This window comes from Astyanax mexicanus, chromosome 14 (assembly GCF_023375975.1).
Source record: "Astyanax mexicanus isolate ESR-SI-001 chromosome 14, AstMex3_surface, whole genome shotgun sequence".
In the NCBI taxonomy this organism is placed as follows: domain Eukaryota; kingdom Metazoa; phylum Chordata; class Actinopteri; order Characiformes; family Acestrorhamphidae; genus Astyanax; species Astyanax mexicanus.
In genome coordinates, this window is record NC_064421.1 from 12,228,095 (window position 1) to 12,247,264 (window position 19,170).

The following is a 19,170-nucleotide window of genomic DNA, read 5'->3' on the forward strand; positions in this document are numbered from 1 at the left end:
ATATGCAAGTGTATTATTTGAAATTTTAATTTGTTTCCAGAAAATTACTCAGATATATTACTGTGTAAATATGTGAAAAAGGTAATAAACTGGACAAGTGTAAATAAATATGTATGCTGGCAGCTGGGGTTTCAAAAAATATCTAAAATAAAAAAAAGTGCTCATTTTCTGGCAACACTCCCAAAAGCATAATTAAGATGAATGACTTTAAACATGAACTCAGTGCTTTGCAGGTACTAAATAATATTTAAATACATACAAAGTTAAATGTACAAAGTTCTTCCATCATTTGAACATCTGTTTATATTGTAGAAGATAACTCAGCCGGAGTAAGATCACAAGATCACAAAAAAAAAAAGGAGGTTTGGTCTGAATCATTTGGAGCTGAATCCTCTAGAGGTCACACTTCACCATTACTGCTACTTACACAATCATCAGCTTCAGTTGAAATAAGGTAAAGAACATGTTGGTGGCTGCTGTGGCACTTTTAATTCTGTTTCCATCAGCTGGTAAGAGTATATATATTTTTTTTCTTTTTGTATTGTCCTATTACATAATTAAATGCGGTGATGTGTTAATTTCAATATTAAATTCAGGGTTTTTACGGTCATGAATAACCTGGAAAAGTCATAAAATTTGCAAATAGCAGTTTCCAGGCCTGGATAAGTTTTGGAAAAAATTTAATTACCCAGAAAGTTTTGGAAAAGTCATGGAAATATTAATCTACAAATCTGTGTGTTTCAGTTTACCAATGGAGAAAACCTTATATTTATATATTTTGAGCTAACAAATATGTCGGCTCAGGGTTAATTCAGTAATTTAGCCCTAAACAATGGAGCTCTCAGAATCTCACATTTTATTATTAAAGATTTTTGTCAGCATTTTATCTAATTCATTTTAGATCTACTATAATCAATTTCAGTTATTGTTTTGTTTGATTTTTTTAGTTTGATTTTATTTTCCATGTCTTCGCTGATGTTTTAAAAATCGTATGGTCATGAAAATTTGCCTTGAAGGCATGAAAAAGTCCTTGAAATATATTGGTTAAAACATGTATGAACCCTGTAAATATATTTTAGACTTAACTGGATTTGTTTTTGCTTTGTTTCAGGTCTGAGCTTGAAACAGTCGCCTGATCTTTTTGTTAAAAGTGGTGAAAATGTGACTCTTACGTGCTCTCAGATTAACACCACATTTAACGGAATGTACTGGTTCAGACAAAGACCCTCTGAACCAATAGAGATGATTGCTTACTACTACATTAACATGAAGACAGAAATAGATCCGTTTAAAAATAAAGTGTCTGCTGTGAGAAATAAATCTTCTCTGGATGTAACTGTGAAGGAAGTGGAGAGAGCAGACAGTGCTGTTTACTACTGCGGAAAACAAGATGCACAGCAAGAGAGCCTAATCTCTAACCTCAACAAGAACTACCTCCTCCAAGGCCTACGCTGAACCAACAGCTGCTGGATGCAGCTTTTTTTCTTTTTTTTTGCTTTAACTAAAACTACAAAAAATAAATAAATAAATAAATAAAAATTGTTTCCGGCCTCATTTTTTTACTTTTAGTTTTTTTTTTACTTTATTCAATATTGACATGAAAATGAATAAATAAATGAATAAATAAATAAAAAACATGGTATGGACCAATATTTATATAACATGCCTTTTGTTTTCACAGCATGGTTGTTTAAATATACCATTTTTAATATCTGCTAAATAAAAACATTATTACTGTTAATAATATAAAGTAATGTTATCTTGACTTCAAAATACTGTATATCTTATAGATTTGTCTTTGATGTTGGGGTGGGAGGGGGGTAAAAATATAATTTCTGTGTAATCTGAACATTTATAAAATGTGATCAGCAAAAGTATAAAATGAGACAAAAGGCACAGAATTTTGATAATGATAATAAAAAAAGATTTTTTGGCATTTTGTGTCCTTTTATTTAGAATCCAAATATGGCCACCTCAATATATGAGCACATTTTTTTTGTGATTGATTTCATCTGCATAACAGTTCAAAAACCATGCTCTGAAACCTCTAGCAACTGTTTAAACTGAATAGCCCTGAAGACATTTTAAATATATATTTACAGTTTCAGAATGCATTTTAAACAATTGCAGTACAATAGGGGGAAAATAGGTTTTGGACATTTTTATAGTATTTAATGTATTCCTGTATAGCTTTAATGTAGTCTTTGTTAAAAAAATGTTTAAAAAAAATCATGAAAAGAAAGAAAAAAAAACACATTGAATGAGGAAAAAAGCTGTCCATACTTTTGACTGGTACTGTTTTAAATGTATTTATTTTCATTATGGGACAGATAAGGTCTTACAAATTATTAAACGCATCGAATTTATTTTTGTTTTTTATTTAAATTTCTGTTTTGGATAAGTTATACAACATAAAAAAATGTGTCTCAAAAAAGCTAAAAGGAAACCGTTCAGTGACATCACTTCCTGCCATCTAGATTTTGTTGATAAGTGTTCGGTTGTGTTCTTCTCCACTGAAAGAAAAACAGATCACCATGCTTGTTCTCTTCTTTGTATGTTTTGTTATGTTAAATGGTAAGACTTTAACCCTGCAATTTTCATCTACATTAAGTAAATAAATTCAATGATCTCATCAAAACTAATCTAAACAAGTGTGTCCTTTTCTCTAGGCTTTGCAGTGGGTCATCAGGTTGACCAGTTTCCTTCCAACATAGTGAAGAACCAAACAGAATCTGCGGAAATCTCCTGTTCACATTCAGTCAAAGACTTTGAGCATATACTCTGGTTTAAACAGTCAGAAGACAAGATTCTAACTTTTCTTGGATATCTCAACAGAAATTATCCATATCCAGATGCTGCATTTACAGGCAAAATTCAGCTTGATGGAGATGGGAACAGCGCTGCTACACTTACTATTAGTAATCTAACGGCAAACGACAGTGCTGTTTATTTCTGTGCAGCACGGAGACACAGTATCTCAAGGCAACCCCCTTCCTGCACAAAAACATACTTCATTGTTTAGATGTGATTAGTAGAGTAGTGCTGGTAAACACCTGCAATAACCCAAAAAAAGCTTGACTTTATTTCATGACCTGACCTGTCCTTCTTTCATTGTTTGTCATGCTTTCTTTTATGGCTTGGTGTGGCCTTTTTTAATGGCTTGGCATTTTTTCATGGCTTAGCTTGGCATTCTTTCAGAGCTTGGCATGGCTTTCTTTAATGGCTTTGCCTTCTTGCATGGTTTGGCCTTCTTGCATGGTTTGGCCTTCTTGCATGGCTTGGCCTTCTTGCATGGCTTGGCCTTCTTGCATGACTTGGCTTTCTTTCATGGCTTGGCTTTCTTGCATGGCTTGGCATGGACATTCTTTCATGGCTTTGCATGGCCTTTTTAATTTCTTGGCTTGGCATTCTTTCATGGCTTGGCTTGGCATTCTTTCAGGGCTTGGCTTGGCATTCTTTCAGGGCTTGGCATGGCTTTCTTTCATGGCTTGGCATGGCCTTCTTTCATGGCCTGGCTTGGCTTTTTTCATGACTTAGCTTGGCATTCTTTCATAGCTTGGCCTTTTTGCATTGCATGTCCTTCTTTCATGGCTTGGCATTCTTTCATGACTAAGCTCGGCATTCTTTCATGGCTTGGCTTGGCATTATTTCATGACTTGGCTTGGCATTCTTTCATGGCTTGGCATGGCTTCAGGGTTTGGCTTGGTTTGGCTTTCTTTCAGGGCTTGTCTTGTCTTGGCTTTCTTTCAGAGCCTGGCTTGACTCTGCCCTCTTTCATGACTTGGCATTCTTTCATGGCTTGGCTTGGCTTTCTTTACTGTCTTGGCTTAGCATTCTTTAATGGTTTGGCCTTCATGCATGGCTTGGCATGGCCTTCTTTCATGGCTTGACCTTCTTTCATGACTTATCTTGACTTTCTTTTCTTTCAGAGCCTGGCTTGGCTCGGCCCTCTTTCATGGCTTGACTTGCTTATAGGGCTTGGCTTGTCCTGTCTTGTCTTTCTTTCAGGGATTGGTTTGGCTTGGCTTTCTTTCAGGGATTGGTTTGGCTTGGCTCTCTTTCAATGCCTGTCTTGGCTTGGCATTCTTTCATGGCTTGGCCTTCATGCATGGCTTGGCATGGCCTTCTTTCATGGCATGGACTTTTTGCATGGCTTGGCATGGCCTTTTTTAATGGCTTGGTACAGCCTTCTTTCAAGGCTAAGCTTGGCTTTCTGTCAGGGCTTGGCATGACTTTCTTAAAGGCTTGGCTTGGCATTCTGTCAGCTTCAATTCTGGGAACTCCACTGATTCTAACCCTTTGTTTTCCAGCTCCCCTACTGGTGGCCAGTGGTGCAGCACTGCTAATTACTTCCCAAGTAAAACCCTGTGGGACAAGATATGCTAAACCAAATGGTTACCAAATCCACAATAATTTTTATAGACAATGTCATTTATATTTATGGCAGAGAGGCAGAATTCTGCTCAGCACTGCAACTTGCAACAGAAAATGCAACTTGCTGAACTGACTACATTCTACAAACCAATCAGTGTTAAGTATGGGGAGACACAACCCATGTACAGGAGGTGATGATAACCTGATTTGTGACGTCATGTTTTTATTCACAGTGCCCACAGTTGCAGTTAACACTTCAGAATTTTCTCAAATGGGGGTGCTATGCTCTTGAGGCAGGAACGATGTTCAGTGTAGTCAGATTGGGCAGGATCCTTCTTGCAGTGATATGCCTCATTGGTAATATTTTAAATATTACAGAGTTTAATTATCCTTTGGTACATTTTTTTTGCATAATTTTGTACTGATTGATTTTAACATCTTTCCTTTGATTTCCTTTTAGGATTTTCTCACAGTAATCGGGTCATCCAGACTCCTCAACATCTAATCACAAACCATGATGGATCTGCTAAAATCGACTGTTCACAGAGTGTACCAAACTACGATCAAATCAACTGGTATAAACAGACCCGGGATCTAAACTTAATTTTGATGGGATATAAAATAGGAACATTAGAGCCTAAAGCTGAAAAAGAGTTCCAGAATAAAGTAGAGATGAGTGGAGATGGAAACAACAATGTCTCTTTGACCATCAAAGATCTTTCAGCCTCAGACAGTGCAGTATATTTCTGTGCTGCTTATTACACAGTGATGCAAAGCTGCTCTACTGCAATACAAAAACATATTTAATAAATTGCCAATACTGAGACCTTTAGACGTTATTAACACCTGCTTCTGCGGGCTGCTGTTGAAACACTGCCAGTTTCTTTTTTTTATTTTTTTTTATAAAGTATATTTAACAGCTTTGTAGGAAACATGCTTGTGGGGGAGGAGTTTGATCTTTTGATAGATATATCAGACCTGAAGTATACTACAGTGATAAAATAAATATAGTACAATATACAGTAAATGTATACGTTTCCATCTTTAATGCAGTCAAAAACAAGATAAAAACATATCTAAATATCATGCAATATTATTGTTTTTGTGGTAGTTAAAGCGTAAAACATTTGTTTAAAATTTGTATTTGTATCTTATATAACTTTAATCTCTGACCCCTGATTTTGCCTCATCAGCTGAGCTGCTGCCATGCATTACTTAAGTGTGCAGCTTTCCATTTCCTGGAACCTTGTAACTTAATGGTAAATCTATACAGTTATTTAAGCTGCACAATTACTATTTAATACAATTAAAATATTTGAGATATTTATTAATATAATATGATGGTATATAGGGAACAGGCTAGCACAACACAGTTGGAGTAATTACTAAAACACACAAGCTCATATCATTCAGATCATTCAAACATCACGTTTGATCTGTGTGCTTAATCATTATTCCATTCTTCAGCAAAACAGTCAAACAGTTAAAATCTGCATCTACAGAAAAGTTTTCAGCAGAGAGAAGCCCTGACTTTGGACTTGATATAACACAGTGGACCAACACCAGCAGATGACAGACATGACTCTCAAAACCATCACTGATTATCAGTACATTTTACATTTCATTTGTAAATCAAGGGAGCAGAGTGTGGAGGAAGAGTGAAGAGAGAAACAGTGTCATATGATTTTGTAAAGGGAATGATGTCAGTGTGAGGTGCATTCTGGGTATTGTAGTCCCAGAAGGCTGGAGATGGCAGGTAGAGCTGAGTGTGGGAGAGAAAAGAGGGATTTTTAAGTCAATGAAAATGTTTCCTTTTTTTAAATGTTTTTAATAAAAATTATATTTTACAAAAGGCAGTAGCCAAAGAAAAGAAAAATCCAGAATTCAGTATCCAGATGGAGAAGATAAACTGATGTGATGTCATTTCCTCAAGCTGATCTTCAGCAGGATGCACCAGCAGCAGGGTGAAGCTTGTACATCTCATTCACCTTTATCAGAAGACTATGAGTATGATCCGCATTATCTTCACCTTGACTTTCTTCTGTCAGTGGACATCAGGTATAATAGTTATTACTAACTATATAAAGACTATACTAACTATATAAAAACTATTAAAGACTGTTTTTTCTTCTATTAATATTATTTTTTGTTCATTAGGTTTTGCTGAAGACAATGGTGTCACTCAAACCCCCCTGATACTCTGGGTTGAGAAGGGAAAACCTGCTGAAATGAACTGCAGCCATAATAAAGATGCTAGCTACATTCAGATGTACTGGTACCGACAGTACCCAGGAAAGTCTATGGAGCTCATAGTTTATACATCAACCTCCAGTATAGACTTTGGAACTCATAAAGGAACAAAATTCTCAGCTTATAAAAAAGTAGCTGCGAGTGGATCTTTCACTGTGAACGAAGTGAATTCAACAGATAATGCTGTATATTTCTGTGCTGTGAGCCAACACAGTGTTACAGATCTATTACACCACTGTACAAAAACACCTGTACTGATATTACTGTAATAATATTTAATACAGACAGGGGGAGTCCCGGTCTGATTAATGATGAATTAATACATATTGTTCATTGGAGGCATTCTCACATACACACATGAACTTCAGCACTCAGCAGTTGTTTCTCTTAAATACAGCTCTGGAAAAAAATTAAGAGACCACTTCAGTTTCTGAAACAGTTTCTCTGATTTTGCTATTTATATTATATGTATGAGTAAAATTAACTTTGTTGTTTTATTCTATTGTGATATGGTGGGTCCCCACACCAATCGCCAACTATCCTAAAAGACATTTTTTTATATTCAGTCATGCAGGTTACCCCTGCTACTTACCGGCTTCCTTAGGGAGTGGCAGCGCACGGGTCACCCAGCTTTTATACCCTTAATGGGGTGGGAAGAAACATTATATTGTTTATATAATGTGTGTATATATATATATATATATATATATATATATATATATATATATATATATATATATATATATATATATATATATATATATATGTGTGTGTGTGTGTGTGTGTATTTTACTTACCTGTCCTATAGGTCCTAGTATGTTGTATGAATGGAAATAACCGGTTATGTGTATATTTGTTATATGTGTAATTGTTGCTGTCTTACCCATGTACTCCTTTTGGTTTTAACCCGGGGGTATTTAAGGGGTATAGGGTGAGCATTATTGGGAGGAGAGGCAGATTGAGTTCTGTGGGACGGGCCTGTTCGCTGGAGTTAAAAGCTTCAGAATTCTATTAAGGACTGGGTTACGTTTTTTCCCCTTACAGTCTTAACTAGTGGTAGCATAATCCACTTACCTCTGCCTTCTCGTAGTAAAAGTGTATATAGTGTATTGGACTTTTTTTTTTTTGGTCAATAAACTGCAACAGCTGAATATTTTACATCTGCTCAAAGCGCATCCTTTCCGTGAGGTCGTTATTCAACAGCGGTACCTCCTGACCACACCACCCACACTACCACATCTATAAACTATGGATGACATGTCTCCCAAATTCCAAATAAAAATATTGTCATTTAGAGCATTTATTTGCAGAAAATGAGAAATGGCTGAACTTACAAAAGAGATGCAGAGCTTTCAAATCTCAATTAATGCAAAGAAAACAAGTTAAAATACATAAAGTTTGCAAAGAGGTAAGGCCTAATAGTAAAGAAGGGGAATGACAAACCAACTATACAAACAGATGGTCCCAGAACTCAGAAGCCAATGGGAAACATGTTTTTCTTCAAGGTTGCAGTGCCCAAATAAGGCACACCCTAAAGATAAACATATTTCACTTATCTTTTACCTTATTAAATCAACTTGAACAAATTAGTGTGTATTTCAAGTATTTGTTTTTTTTAAATCAGCTTCCAAAAGTCGATTTTACAGTATGTGAAGTTGAAATTTGAACCAGTAAAATAATATCACAGTAAAGTAATACCACAGAGACAGTACAAAGACTGTCCATGAATTGGAAACACTTTGTAAAATGGGGTAAAATAGACAATACTTGGTAAGGTGTGTGTGGAGTTAAGGAGTATATATACTGAGGGGAACAGGTGAATTCAGTATTCTATGTGCTGGAGAAGCGCTGCTTTGTGCAGTGGTCAGACTCTACCATCATCAATGCTGCAATATCTTGGTGAAAAATGAATGCAACATTGGGCAAAAACAAATGTTGTGACATTGCAGAAGCGACCCAACCAAATATTAGAGAGTGTGTTTTGACCATTTTTTTGACCAGGCAGTGTATAACGCACATCTTAAAGATCACCACATTTTATTAGAACAACTCAACAGTTTGTAAAACTCAACTGAATCAATAGACCCATCTAAAAATATGCCAAAATGTTGATTCTACACAAATAAGCTAGTAATTTATCACAACTGTTCATTTTTTGAGATAGTATGTCTTAATCAGCTTAAGTGATTGTAAATATCTGTAAATTACATTAATGAGTAGGGCAGATTTTACAGTGTGTGAAGTTGAATTTAATTACTTATAACCTTCATAAAGCTTATGAAATTTGTTTAACTTTTATTTAAAGGTCCATCCTAGTCTTTATATTAGCTTAAATTACATGAATAATTACATTTTACATTTGAACCCATTCAGATCCTGCATCCATTACAATATATATCATGTATTTTCATTAAATGTTTTGTTGCACATATAACACTATTTGAGAGCTGTTGTCCATTAGAATAGACCATAAACCATAAGCCAGCAAGTTTACAGTATAAACCAATAAAACAGTAACACTGGAAAAAAAAAATAGTAGTAGAGCACTGGCATTGAGGCAAAGTAAATTCTGATGTTTACTAATTTAATGTGATTTAGAACACTATTTAATCATGTTTAACTTTTTAGAGATGGTTTATGAAATTTAAAAGATCGATATAAAATATAAAATATTACACACATGCTTTCAATGCAATGGAAACAAAATAAACTATTAAATATTTCAGTTGAGTGAATATACAGTATGTGCGATATAGATTTTGAAGAAGAAATTTAGAGTTTTTCTGTGTATTACAGACATAAAACAGCATTTTTACATTTACAGTCTGAAAGGGTTAAATATTTCCACATAAAGCATTTTTTTTCAAGAAGGCAGCAGCCAAATGAAGTAATAGTATTCAGAATAGTATTTAGAAGAACTAATAAGTATTCAGCAGATGGATGGATGGATACTTCCCCGAGGGGAAATTCTAAACAAAACACACAAAGGAGACGGAGCTACTGGAACAGGCAGCCACTCGCGATGGGATGGAGGGGTTGAAAAGGATTGATGTCATTTCCTCGAGCTCATCTTCATAAGGATGCACCAGCAGCAGTGTGGAGCTCAGAAAACATTCTTCCACTACTATCAGAAGACTATGAGTATGAGTATCAGCATTATCATCACCTTGACTTTCTTCATTCAGTGGACACCAGGTACAATCATTTCTGTTAAGACATTTAATTTTTTATTTTATGTCTTACTCAAATTATAAGAATATTTTTTTGTATTATTATTCTTATTGTTTTTTGTTCATTAGGTTTTGCAGAAGACAATGGTGTCACTCAAAGCCCCCGAAAACTCTGGGTTGAAAAGGGAAAACCTGCTGAAATGAACTGCAGCCATAATAAAGATGCTAGCTACAGTCAGATGTACTGGTACCGACAGTACCCAGGGAAATCTATGGAGCTCATAGTGTTTACAACAACCACTACTATAGACTTTGGAACTCATAAAGGAACAAAATTCTCAGCTTATAAAAAAGTAGCTGCGAGTGGATCTTTCACTGTGAACGAAGTGAATTCAACAGATAATGCTGTATATTTCTGTGCTGTGAGCCAACACAGTGTTACAGATCTATTACACCACTGTACAAAAACACCTGAACTGATATTACTGTAATAATATTTAATACAGACAGGGGGAGTCCCGGTCTGATTAATGATGAATTAATATATATTGTTCATTGGAGGCATTCTCACATACACACAACATTTTTCATTTAAATGAACTTCAGCAGTCAGCAGTTGTTTCTCCTAGATACGGCTCTGGAAAAAAAAAATAAGAGACCACTTCAGTTTCTGAAACAGTTTCTCTGATTTAGCTATTCATATTATATGTTTGTGTAAAATAAACTGTGTTGTTTTATTCTATAAACTACAGACTTTCAGCTTTCAGACCTCAAATAATGCAAAGAAAACAAGTTCATATTCATAAAGTTTTAAGAGTTCAGAAATCAATATTTGCTGCATCAGCAACAGTTTGAAAAGTATTGTATCGGAGGAGGCATGTGTTAGTCTTCACCCTCCTGGTGTGTTGGGGCATTACTGGTGATAGGAGGAGTCCTAGTGAGTGGGTTGGGTAATTGGCTGTGCTAAATTGGGAACAAAATGGGAAAAATTAGAAACAAAAAAATAATAATAAATGCAACACTGGACAAACAAATATGCAAATAAATGCTTTAAATGACCAATATTTTTATTTGGAATTTGGGAGAAATGCAGTTTGTAGAATAAAACAACAGGGTTCATTTTACTGATATGCGATAGCAAAAGCTTGGTTTCTTAATCCAAAAGTTACTGCAACCAAGCAAAAGCTACAAAACAGTAAAACCTATTCATTTCAGTCCATCGACTTCTTTTTATGGGATCTAAAATCTTCATAAACAACAGTATTTTCTTCAACTTTACCTCCAAGGACTGTTTTATCAATTCTTCTTCTACTAAATGACAGGCAAATGTTTGTGTGTAATTTGATCAACAGTGCTACCAGTGTTTTATGGTCTAACATATATTCTGTGTGAGATCATGTTGGTCCACATGTTTCGTTCACTTAAGATCCTGGTTCTGTATTTCTCAGCTTGTCCAGGAATGCATGTTTACAGCTGTCCATGAGAGCAAATGCCATTCACGGCAGTTGTTCAAAATGAATTACACTGGGTTTTTTTTTCAACTGTAGAGGGAGCCCAGAAGCAAACATGACCAAGTCTCACACAATGTTTTTTTTTTTTTTTATATATATTCTTTGTTCATCAAGTGGAAGGGAGGAGTTTGAAAACTGATTTGCTGTCATTCCTTAAGCTGATCTTATTTGGGATGCACACACTCTTCAGTATGATCAACATTATCATTATTCTGACTTTTGCACTTCAATGGACTTCAGGTACCACATTCTACTACAAAATACTAATGTTAAAGTTTTGTCTTAACATAAATACTAAAACTGAAGTTTTAATTGTTTTATATATAAATATTTGTTGTCTATTTAGGTTTTGCTGAAGACAGTGGCGTCACGCAAAGCCCTGAGATACTCTATGTTGAGAAGGGAAAACCTGCTACAATGAACTGCAGGCATAATAAAGGGCTCACTTACATTTACATGTACTGGTTCCGACAGTACCAAGGGAAGTCCTTGGAGTTAATCGTTTTCAAATCAGCCTCCAATGAAGATTTCGGCTCCTTTAGTAAAACAAAATACTCAGCTTATAAAAAAGAAGCTGCAAGTGGATCTTTCACTGTGAACGAAGTGAATTCAACAGATAATGCTGTATATTTCTGTGCTGTGAGTGAACACAGTGTTACAGATCTATTACACCACTGTACAAAAACACCTGTACTGATAATACTGTAATAATAATTCATACAGACAGGGGGAGTCTTCATCTAATTAATAAAAAGAGCATTTTCCATAAAGGATATACAGTATGTGTATGTGACAAATCTGAGCATTCAAAGAATCTCATATATAGAGTTATAACATCTTCCTGCTCTTAAATCCTGTAACTTGATCATATCACGTTACCTCAGCTGCTGGCTTTGGAACACCCACAGCTGTATAAGTTGTGAGGTGTTATCTTAAACAGGTTGAGCCAGCATGTTAAAGACAAGGCAACATGATTGTGATAGCTTTGTCATATTTCTTCTGTTCGGGTCAACTTTTTTCAACTCAATCCATATAAACCTTTGTCCATCACTTAGGGTTATTTATTTACCTCATTGATGAGTCGCCCTTGTGCTCTTGGGGTAATTTTGACTGGGCGCCCACTTTTTAGTAGCAACAGTGCCAAATTGTCTCCATTTGTGGATTGTTTGGTTTACTGTAGACTGGTGACTTTCTTAACTCTTTGAAATCACTGTCAATTTGGTGCAAGTTTTGATTATAGGTCCTCTGAAAGCTCTGTCTGACACAGCATGGCTCACATAACATTCACATACAGCACTATGCAAAGGTTTTATGCACCTGAGGGAATTTCAGTACAGAAAACTTCTTATCTGTGAAGTAAGTGTTTATTAGCTCAGTAAAGCACTAGCATTATTCAGTATAAACATCTCAACAACTGGTTTGGTAAATTTGGTAAATCAGGTAAGCTGCTGAAGTAACTGAACATATAGTTACACATGCTGCCTGAGAGTATCCAGTAGAAACTCCAGTAGAACTACACTTTGTTCTTCAGCTTGGCTCACAGGATATAACATGCTTAGTTAAAAATGAGAATTCCTTGGTACATTTTACTGTATGTGTGTTTATTTGCATCTGTATAAATCATATGTGGTTCTTTTTTCAGGAAAAAGGACTCATATTGCTGAGACATTGCGGGACATTCCAGGATTTTGGTACATTTCAGGGGTGGTCACTTGTGAAAATTTGATCTTCAATTTGATCATTTATCAAAAAGTTTGATTCGTCAATCTCAGGTATCAAAGCAGTTTTTTAAATTAGATTATGCAATATATTTGGTAACTTACAGTAACAGGGTTGCGAGTAACAGGGTTGCAAATCTAAATTGTGGTTTACCCCAGGAACAGATGCTAACTGTAAAATTTAGCTATGTATACAAGATCAAGGACAAACATGGTTATATAAGTATATAAAGTAAATTTTGACTTTTGACTTGAATTTTACTCATTATTAGTCTTACAATATGAGTAACAGGGTTGCGTTCACTGAGTGACACACACAACTTGGACAAACATATTTGGAAGAAAAAAAACTTGAAAATTGTTAGAGCACTTACTCTTGGTCTTGCCATGTGGGCAGAAAATGTCATTGTGATGTAACTTCCTTTGTGCCAGTAGACAAATATTTTTAACTCTTTACCATGCAGGTAAAATTCCTTATGGTAACAGGGTTGCACGCATGTTGTGGGACACAACTTAATAGCATAAAAACTGTAACATGCAAAACAATGTAGACCAAAGAATTTGTTTTCATAAGTAAAGGAGATACATATCAACAATATACAAGAGGAAGTAATTTATTTAGAGCTTATTTTAATTGTTAAATTTGCCAAAGGAGTTGGTCACCCAATGTGTCTGCACATTTTTAGTGCAGGGTTGCAGTTCACAGGTTCGACATATGGGGGGGCTATGCTCACAAACCTGGGCAGAAACCCATTTACTCACTTCTATCATCTTATAGTTCACATATAGGACATATTCTCAGTTTGAGGTAGATGTTCCTCCAGAGTTTGTTCAACATGATCAGAGTGGGCTGCGTTTATGTTTTAGTGATATTCCTCATAGGTACAGTTTTAAAATCAAGTGGAGTTTTCTTAACTGTTACAAAATGTAGCTTGTTTGCGTGCATATTATTTTAATTTGACAAAATTCTCTCATTTCAGGTTTTTCTCACAGCAATCGTGTTGACCAATCTCCTCTACATGTGTTTAAAAACAAAGGAGAAAATGCTAAAATTGATTGTTCACACAGTGTTCCGAGTTACAACCAGGTTAACTGGTACAAACAAACCCAGGACCAGAGCTTAGCTCTTATTGGATATCGCTTAGGGGAGAGCAGCGAATTCAAGGAAGAAGACTTTAAGAATAAAGTGGACATCACTGGAAATGGAAACAACAATGTCTCTTTGACCATCAAAGATCTCTCAGTCTCAGACAGTGCAGTGTATTTCTGTGCTGCTTATTACACAGTGCTGCAGAGCTGCTCTACTGTAATACAAAAACATATTTGATAAATGGCCAATAGTGAAGTCTGCAGACGTTATTAACACCTGCTTCTGTGGTTTGCTGTTGGCTCACTGACAGTTGTGTCATCTACTAAATTTGTCACATTTGTTAAGGGAACATCATAAAATTGAGATAAAATCTATAATGGGTTAAACAACCCCAAAAATTAAAGAACAAACCCCATCACTTTTAAACATAAAGGTGCCACTAATGGTTCTTTAATGTCATGATGATCTATTTTTGTTTCAGTAAAGAACAATATTTGTAATGGGGCTCTTTATTAACTATTAAGTATTACCTCAGATGAAAGCTTAAGAATGCTCACAGTTGCAGGGCTGTTTCAAGGCATTTGGGGCCCCCCATCCAAACAGACTGCTGAAGTTTCATATTTTGCTGCCTGCAGGAATCACTAACCTAACTGGCTGGCTGCTGTCAGCAACTAATCGGAATCCCCCCCTGAGGGGATTATAGTGGCAGCGCTTAAGACTACTGGACCACTTGGCGCCTTGGACATCACAGAATTGAAAGCGCTGCTTACACAGTTTTCAGTGCATTTAATGGTGTTATCTTCAGAATAAGACTGTATACTCAGACAAACCAAGTCTCCCTGAAGCGAAGAACGAGTGCCCCAAACGCGCACACAGGCGACAGACTTTTTTTCTCTAATCGCGTGTGGGAAGAAGAGAGAGAAAACAGAGAGGGTTCTGATTGGCCTGTTCTCTGCAAAGAGTCTGTGAGACAGCCAATCAGTTTTTAGTGTGGGTGGGCAGTGTTTTTCCCCCCTCCCGGACGGGATTTTTTCAGTGAGTGAGAGAAAGCAGATCATGGCGGAGGCAATATTAATAATTATTGTAATATGATATGTTTTTGATGTTGTGCAATTTTTTTTTCAAAAAAAAAAAAAAAAAAAAAGGAAATCAGAGGCAGGGCCTTCCAAAAAGAAAAAAGATAAAACTCATTTCACCTCTGAATACTCTAAAAAAAAAAAATTAAAAACATTTAATTAAGTAAAATTAATTAATATAAAAGTAAAGTTTCTTTATCCTTTGGTGTGTGTGCACGGTAACCTCCCTGAAATCAACTTGGGATGTCTGTATACTGGTCACTGCCAGTGTTTCCAACTTAGCGACTTTTCAGACGCTCTAGCGACTTTTTTTGTAAAACACGCGCTCTTCAGTTACTGTCCTCCGCCCTGCAGCGGGCGCTGCAGTGAGCCCCACCCACAACACTCACAGTGTAGACCCACACTCTCTCACACTCAGAGCACACACACACACCGCTCCACGAACACACTGTAAATGAATCGCGTGTGCCCACAGCCGCCGCTGACTGACCCCGCTCTGTATTTACAGAGCAGAAGTATAAATATTAATGTGTCTTCAGTGTTACATGAAAAGAAATCACTGAATTAAACTCACTTTGTCTCAATCAGTCACTCACCTCCTCCACAGTGTCTGCCTCTCTATAAAAAGCTAAATATCTATTGAACCATTGAACGATTTGTCTATGATAGGTCTAAAAATAAAGAAAACTTAAGAAAACGTAAAAAAAAAAGCTAAATAAAAGCTAATAATAAATAGATAAACAAAACAAAGCTAAATATCTATTGAACCATTGAACAATTTGTCTATGATGGGTTTAAAAATAAATAAAATGTAAAAAAATAATGAAGTAAAACAAACAAACTAAAAAAATAATAATAAAAAAAAAAAAAACGTAGAATAACAGTTCCGGCTAACTGCTGCTCTTATGATAACATTTCAGAACATGGCAGAAAACTAATTTATGTAATTCGCGTAAAAATGAAGTTATTGTAAAAAAAGTGACGTCCTATTTAAAAAGCAACAGAAGTTGTTCTTTTGTAACATTTCTAACATATTCATGGTGTTTTTTCTCACATTTTTCTCTCCCACAACCCTAATCCTTTACAGCTTCAAAAACACGTATTATGCAAATTAGGTGATGACATCATTTAGCGACTTCTAGCAACTTTTAGGACAGCCAATAGCTACTTTCCTTACTGAGGAGTTGGCAACACTGGTCACTGTGCTCATGGCAAGGTTGCCTGAATTATCAGAGCTTGAGTAAGGCCTGAGAGAGCACAGCAAATTGCACAGAGTTTGAAAATATGGACATGTTTGAAAGTTTTATTCTCTAAGTTAAACAACTTCAGTTTTTATTTTCTTTATTGCCAAGTATCACTTTATGCTGGCTGGGAGCTGCAATAAAGTACAGTCAAATGTTTGTGCACACTCATTGTTTTTCTACATTGTAAGTGAATACTGAAGTTATCTAGACTATAAAGAAAAATATGAACTCATGTAGTAACTTTCTGAGGCTGAAAACTCTGATTTTTACCTCCCTGGGATGACCCTGATGAGTGCCAGTTTCATCATAACATTTTTGATGGTCTTTATAACTGCATTTGAAGATACTTTCTAAGTTCTTGATTTTTTTATGTGCCTACATTAAAGAATCTAAAATACTATATAAAACAGTTACTGGTTTGTTTATCACTTTTTTGTTTAAGTAATTCCTTGTTTTTTTCTTTATAGTGTCCTTAGTATTAATCTATAATGCAGAACATTTTAAAATAATGAAAAAAAAAACCATTGATTTTAAGGTGTGTTCAAATGGTATGCCTGTACTGGAGTAATTTCATTATTTAATTAAAATAATTCTGATGTTCTTGTTAACTCTTTAAAGGAGTCCTGTTAAAATGAACTCAAATGTAGAGCTGTAATCTACTTTAGATGGGGTTACTGTTTCAATGCCTCAAAATAGCTCAATTATTAACTTGTTAACAAGTCTATTGAATGCCCCCATCTCAAAATGAGTTGATTTGAACTCACATTTAGTTATTTGCTGTGTGGGTGCCAGATAGATGCATGGAACATTCTACTTCTGAAGTTGCTATGATCTACACAGCATTTTTTAACTTTAATTGGACATGGAAAATGTCATGAATATGAAAAGACATGATATTTTTCTTGTCCAATCACTTTTGGCATATTAGTTCAAAAACAGATGGCATTTTTTTATGCCATAATAATACTCTCATTAATAATATTCTCTTTATATAATCTTCATCAGTTTTCCGCATATGGAAGGAGGAGTTAAACAAAGTTCTGACATCACTTCCTTAAAATGTTCTTTAACATCATGTTTCAGCAGCAGTGAGGAGCTTATATCCACACTCTTTTATTGTTATCTCATTCAATTATGATCAGCCTCATCATAATCACCTTGATTTTTTTCTTTCAATTGATTTCAGGTATGATATTCTGCAATATGTAAAGGGATGTTATATATTGGTTTTCTACTAAATAACACAATATATAAATGTTTTTTCTTTTTTTTTTTTTTTTGCAGGAGACAGTGGTGTCACTCAAAGCCCCAGTATACTCATGGTTTCTAATGGAAAACCTGCTGAAATGCACTGCAAGCATGATATGGGAAGCACTTACCGCTACATGTACTGGTTCCAACAACACCAAGGGGAATCTATGAAGCTCATAGCTACTACAACAGCCTTCACTGAACCAGACTTTGGTCCTTTTAATGGAACAAAATTCTCAGCTGATAAAAAAGAAGCTGCGAGTGGATCTTTCACTGTGAACGATGTGAATTCAACAGATAATGCTGTATATTTCTGTGCTGTGAGCCAACACAGTGTTACAGATCTATTACACCACTGTACAAAAACACCTGTACTGATATTACTGTAATAATTAATAATACAGACAGGGGGAGTCTTATTTATCATTATATTTTCACATTTTTAAAGAAGAAGAAGGAATGAATTACGAATCAGGACTTTTGTGTAACATACAAAGATATGGGTACCACTTTAAAATAAGGCTTCTTTATAAATGGTTTATAAGTACTTCATAAAGGGTTTACTAATGTTATAAACCATTAATAAGCAGTTACAACACATACAAAAACCTCAGATTGCACTTGATTATTATCTTGTTTTGTATTTTCCATCAGTCAGCATTAACATTTCTGTGAATAACTTTTTTCATTTAACTATAGTTACATATTGAATGACTAAACAAATGACTTTCTATATGATTTTATCAGATATGTCACTATTGTTCTTTCTATTTATATATTTTTATAACCATTAATAACTCCTTTATGACCTCTTTATAAACCCCTTATAAACAAGTCTTTAAAGATTTTTTAATGCAATTTTTTTTCTTGCATTAAAAAAAATATATAAATTTTTATAGTCTATAATTAGGTCAGTAATTTAAGATATATTGATGTACTGTGTAGGCAAATCATGTTTCCAAACATCTAATCTCTAGATGGTGCTGTTGTCTCATTTCTTTGAGTGGGAAAATAATGTATATATAATGCATTTTAGATTTCTCAAAAATGTGCTGAAATACTACAAAATTTAGAGTTTGTTCTTTTAGCCTAATGTCTACAGAAACAGTCTGAAATAGCTTAAAAAACACAGAGCCTCATTCATCTATTTTTGTTAAGAGGAAATTTCCTCTTTAAAGTAGGAATGCACTGATGTGGGAATTCTAGTTCAATGTCGATGTCTGATTTTACACATACGTATCTGCCGATATATATGTTTATAGTTACAAAGAGACTAGACACCCCGGTATAACTTCACTTAAATCAATTAATTTTAAAGTCAGTGCTGGCCAATTGCCAGTGTCGCTTTGTCCATTTCCAACATACAATAGATACATCAGTAAGTATCGTTATATTGGCCACACCAGACGATAGCCGATGATTCTAAAAATGAAAACTATCACCTGATACCGATATCATACCAATATCATTGTGCATTACTACTTTA

At 35.1% G+C, this 19,170-nt stretch overlaps 2 gene segments (V, D, J or C); both read left to right on the forward strand.

Moving 5' to 3' along the window:
• Window positions 1-449: 449 nt before the first annotated feature.
• Window positions 450-1,461, forward strand: LOC125781007 (T cell receptor alpha variable 40-like). The segment is given in 2 exon segments: window positions 450-509; window positions 1,112-1,461. Coding segments are annotated over 2 exon segments (390 nt in total).
• A 12,348-nt stretch (window positions 1,462-13,809) lies between these two features.
• LOC125781139 (Ig kappa chain V region 3374-like) lies at window positions 13,810-17,855 on the forward strand. The segment is given in 3 exon segments: window positions 13,810-13,905; window positions 14,004-14,329; window positions 17,718-17,855. Coding segments are annotated over 3 exon segments (534 nt in total).
• The last annotated feature ends 1,315 nt before the right edge of the window (window positions 17,856-19,170 follow it).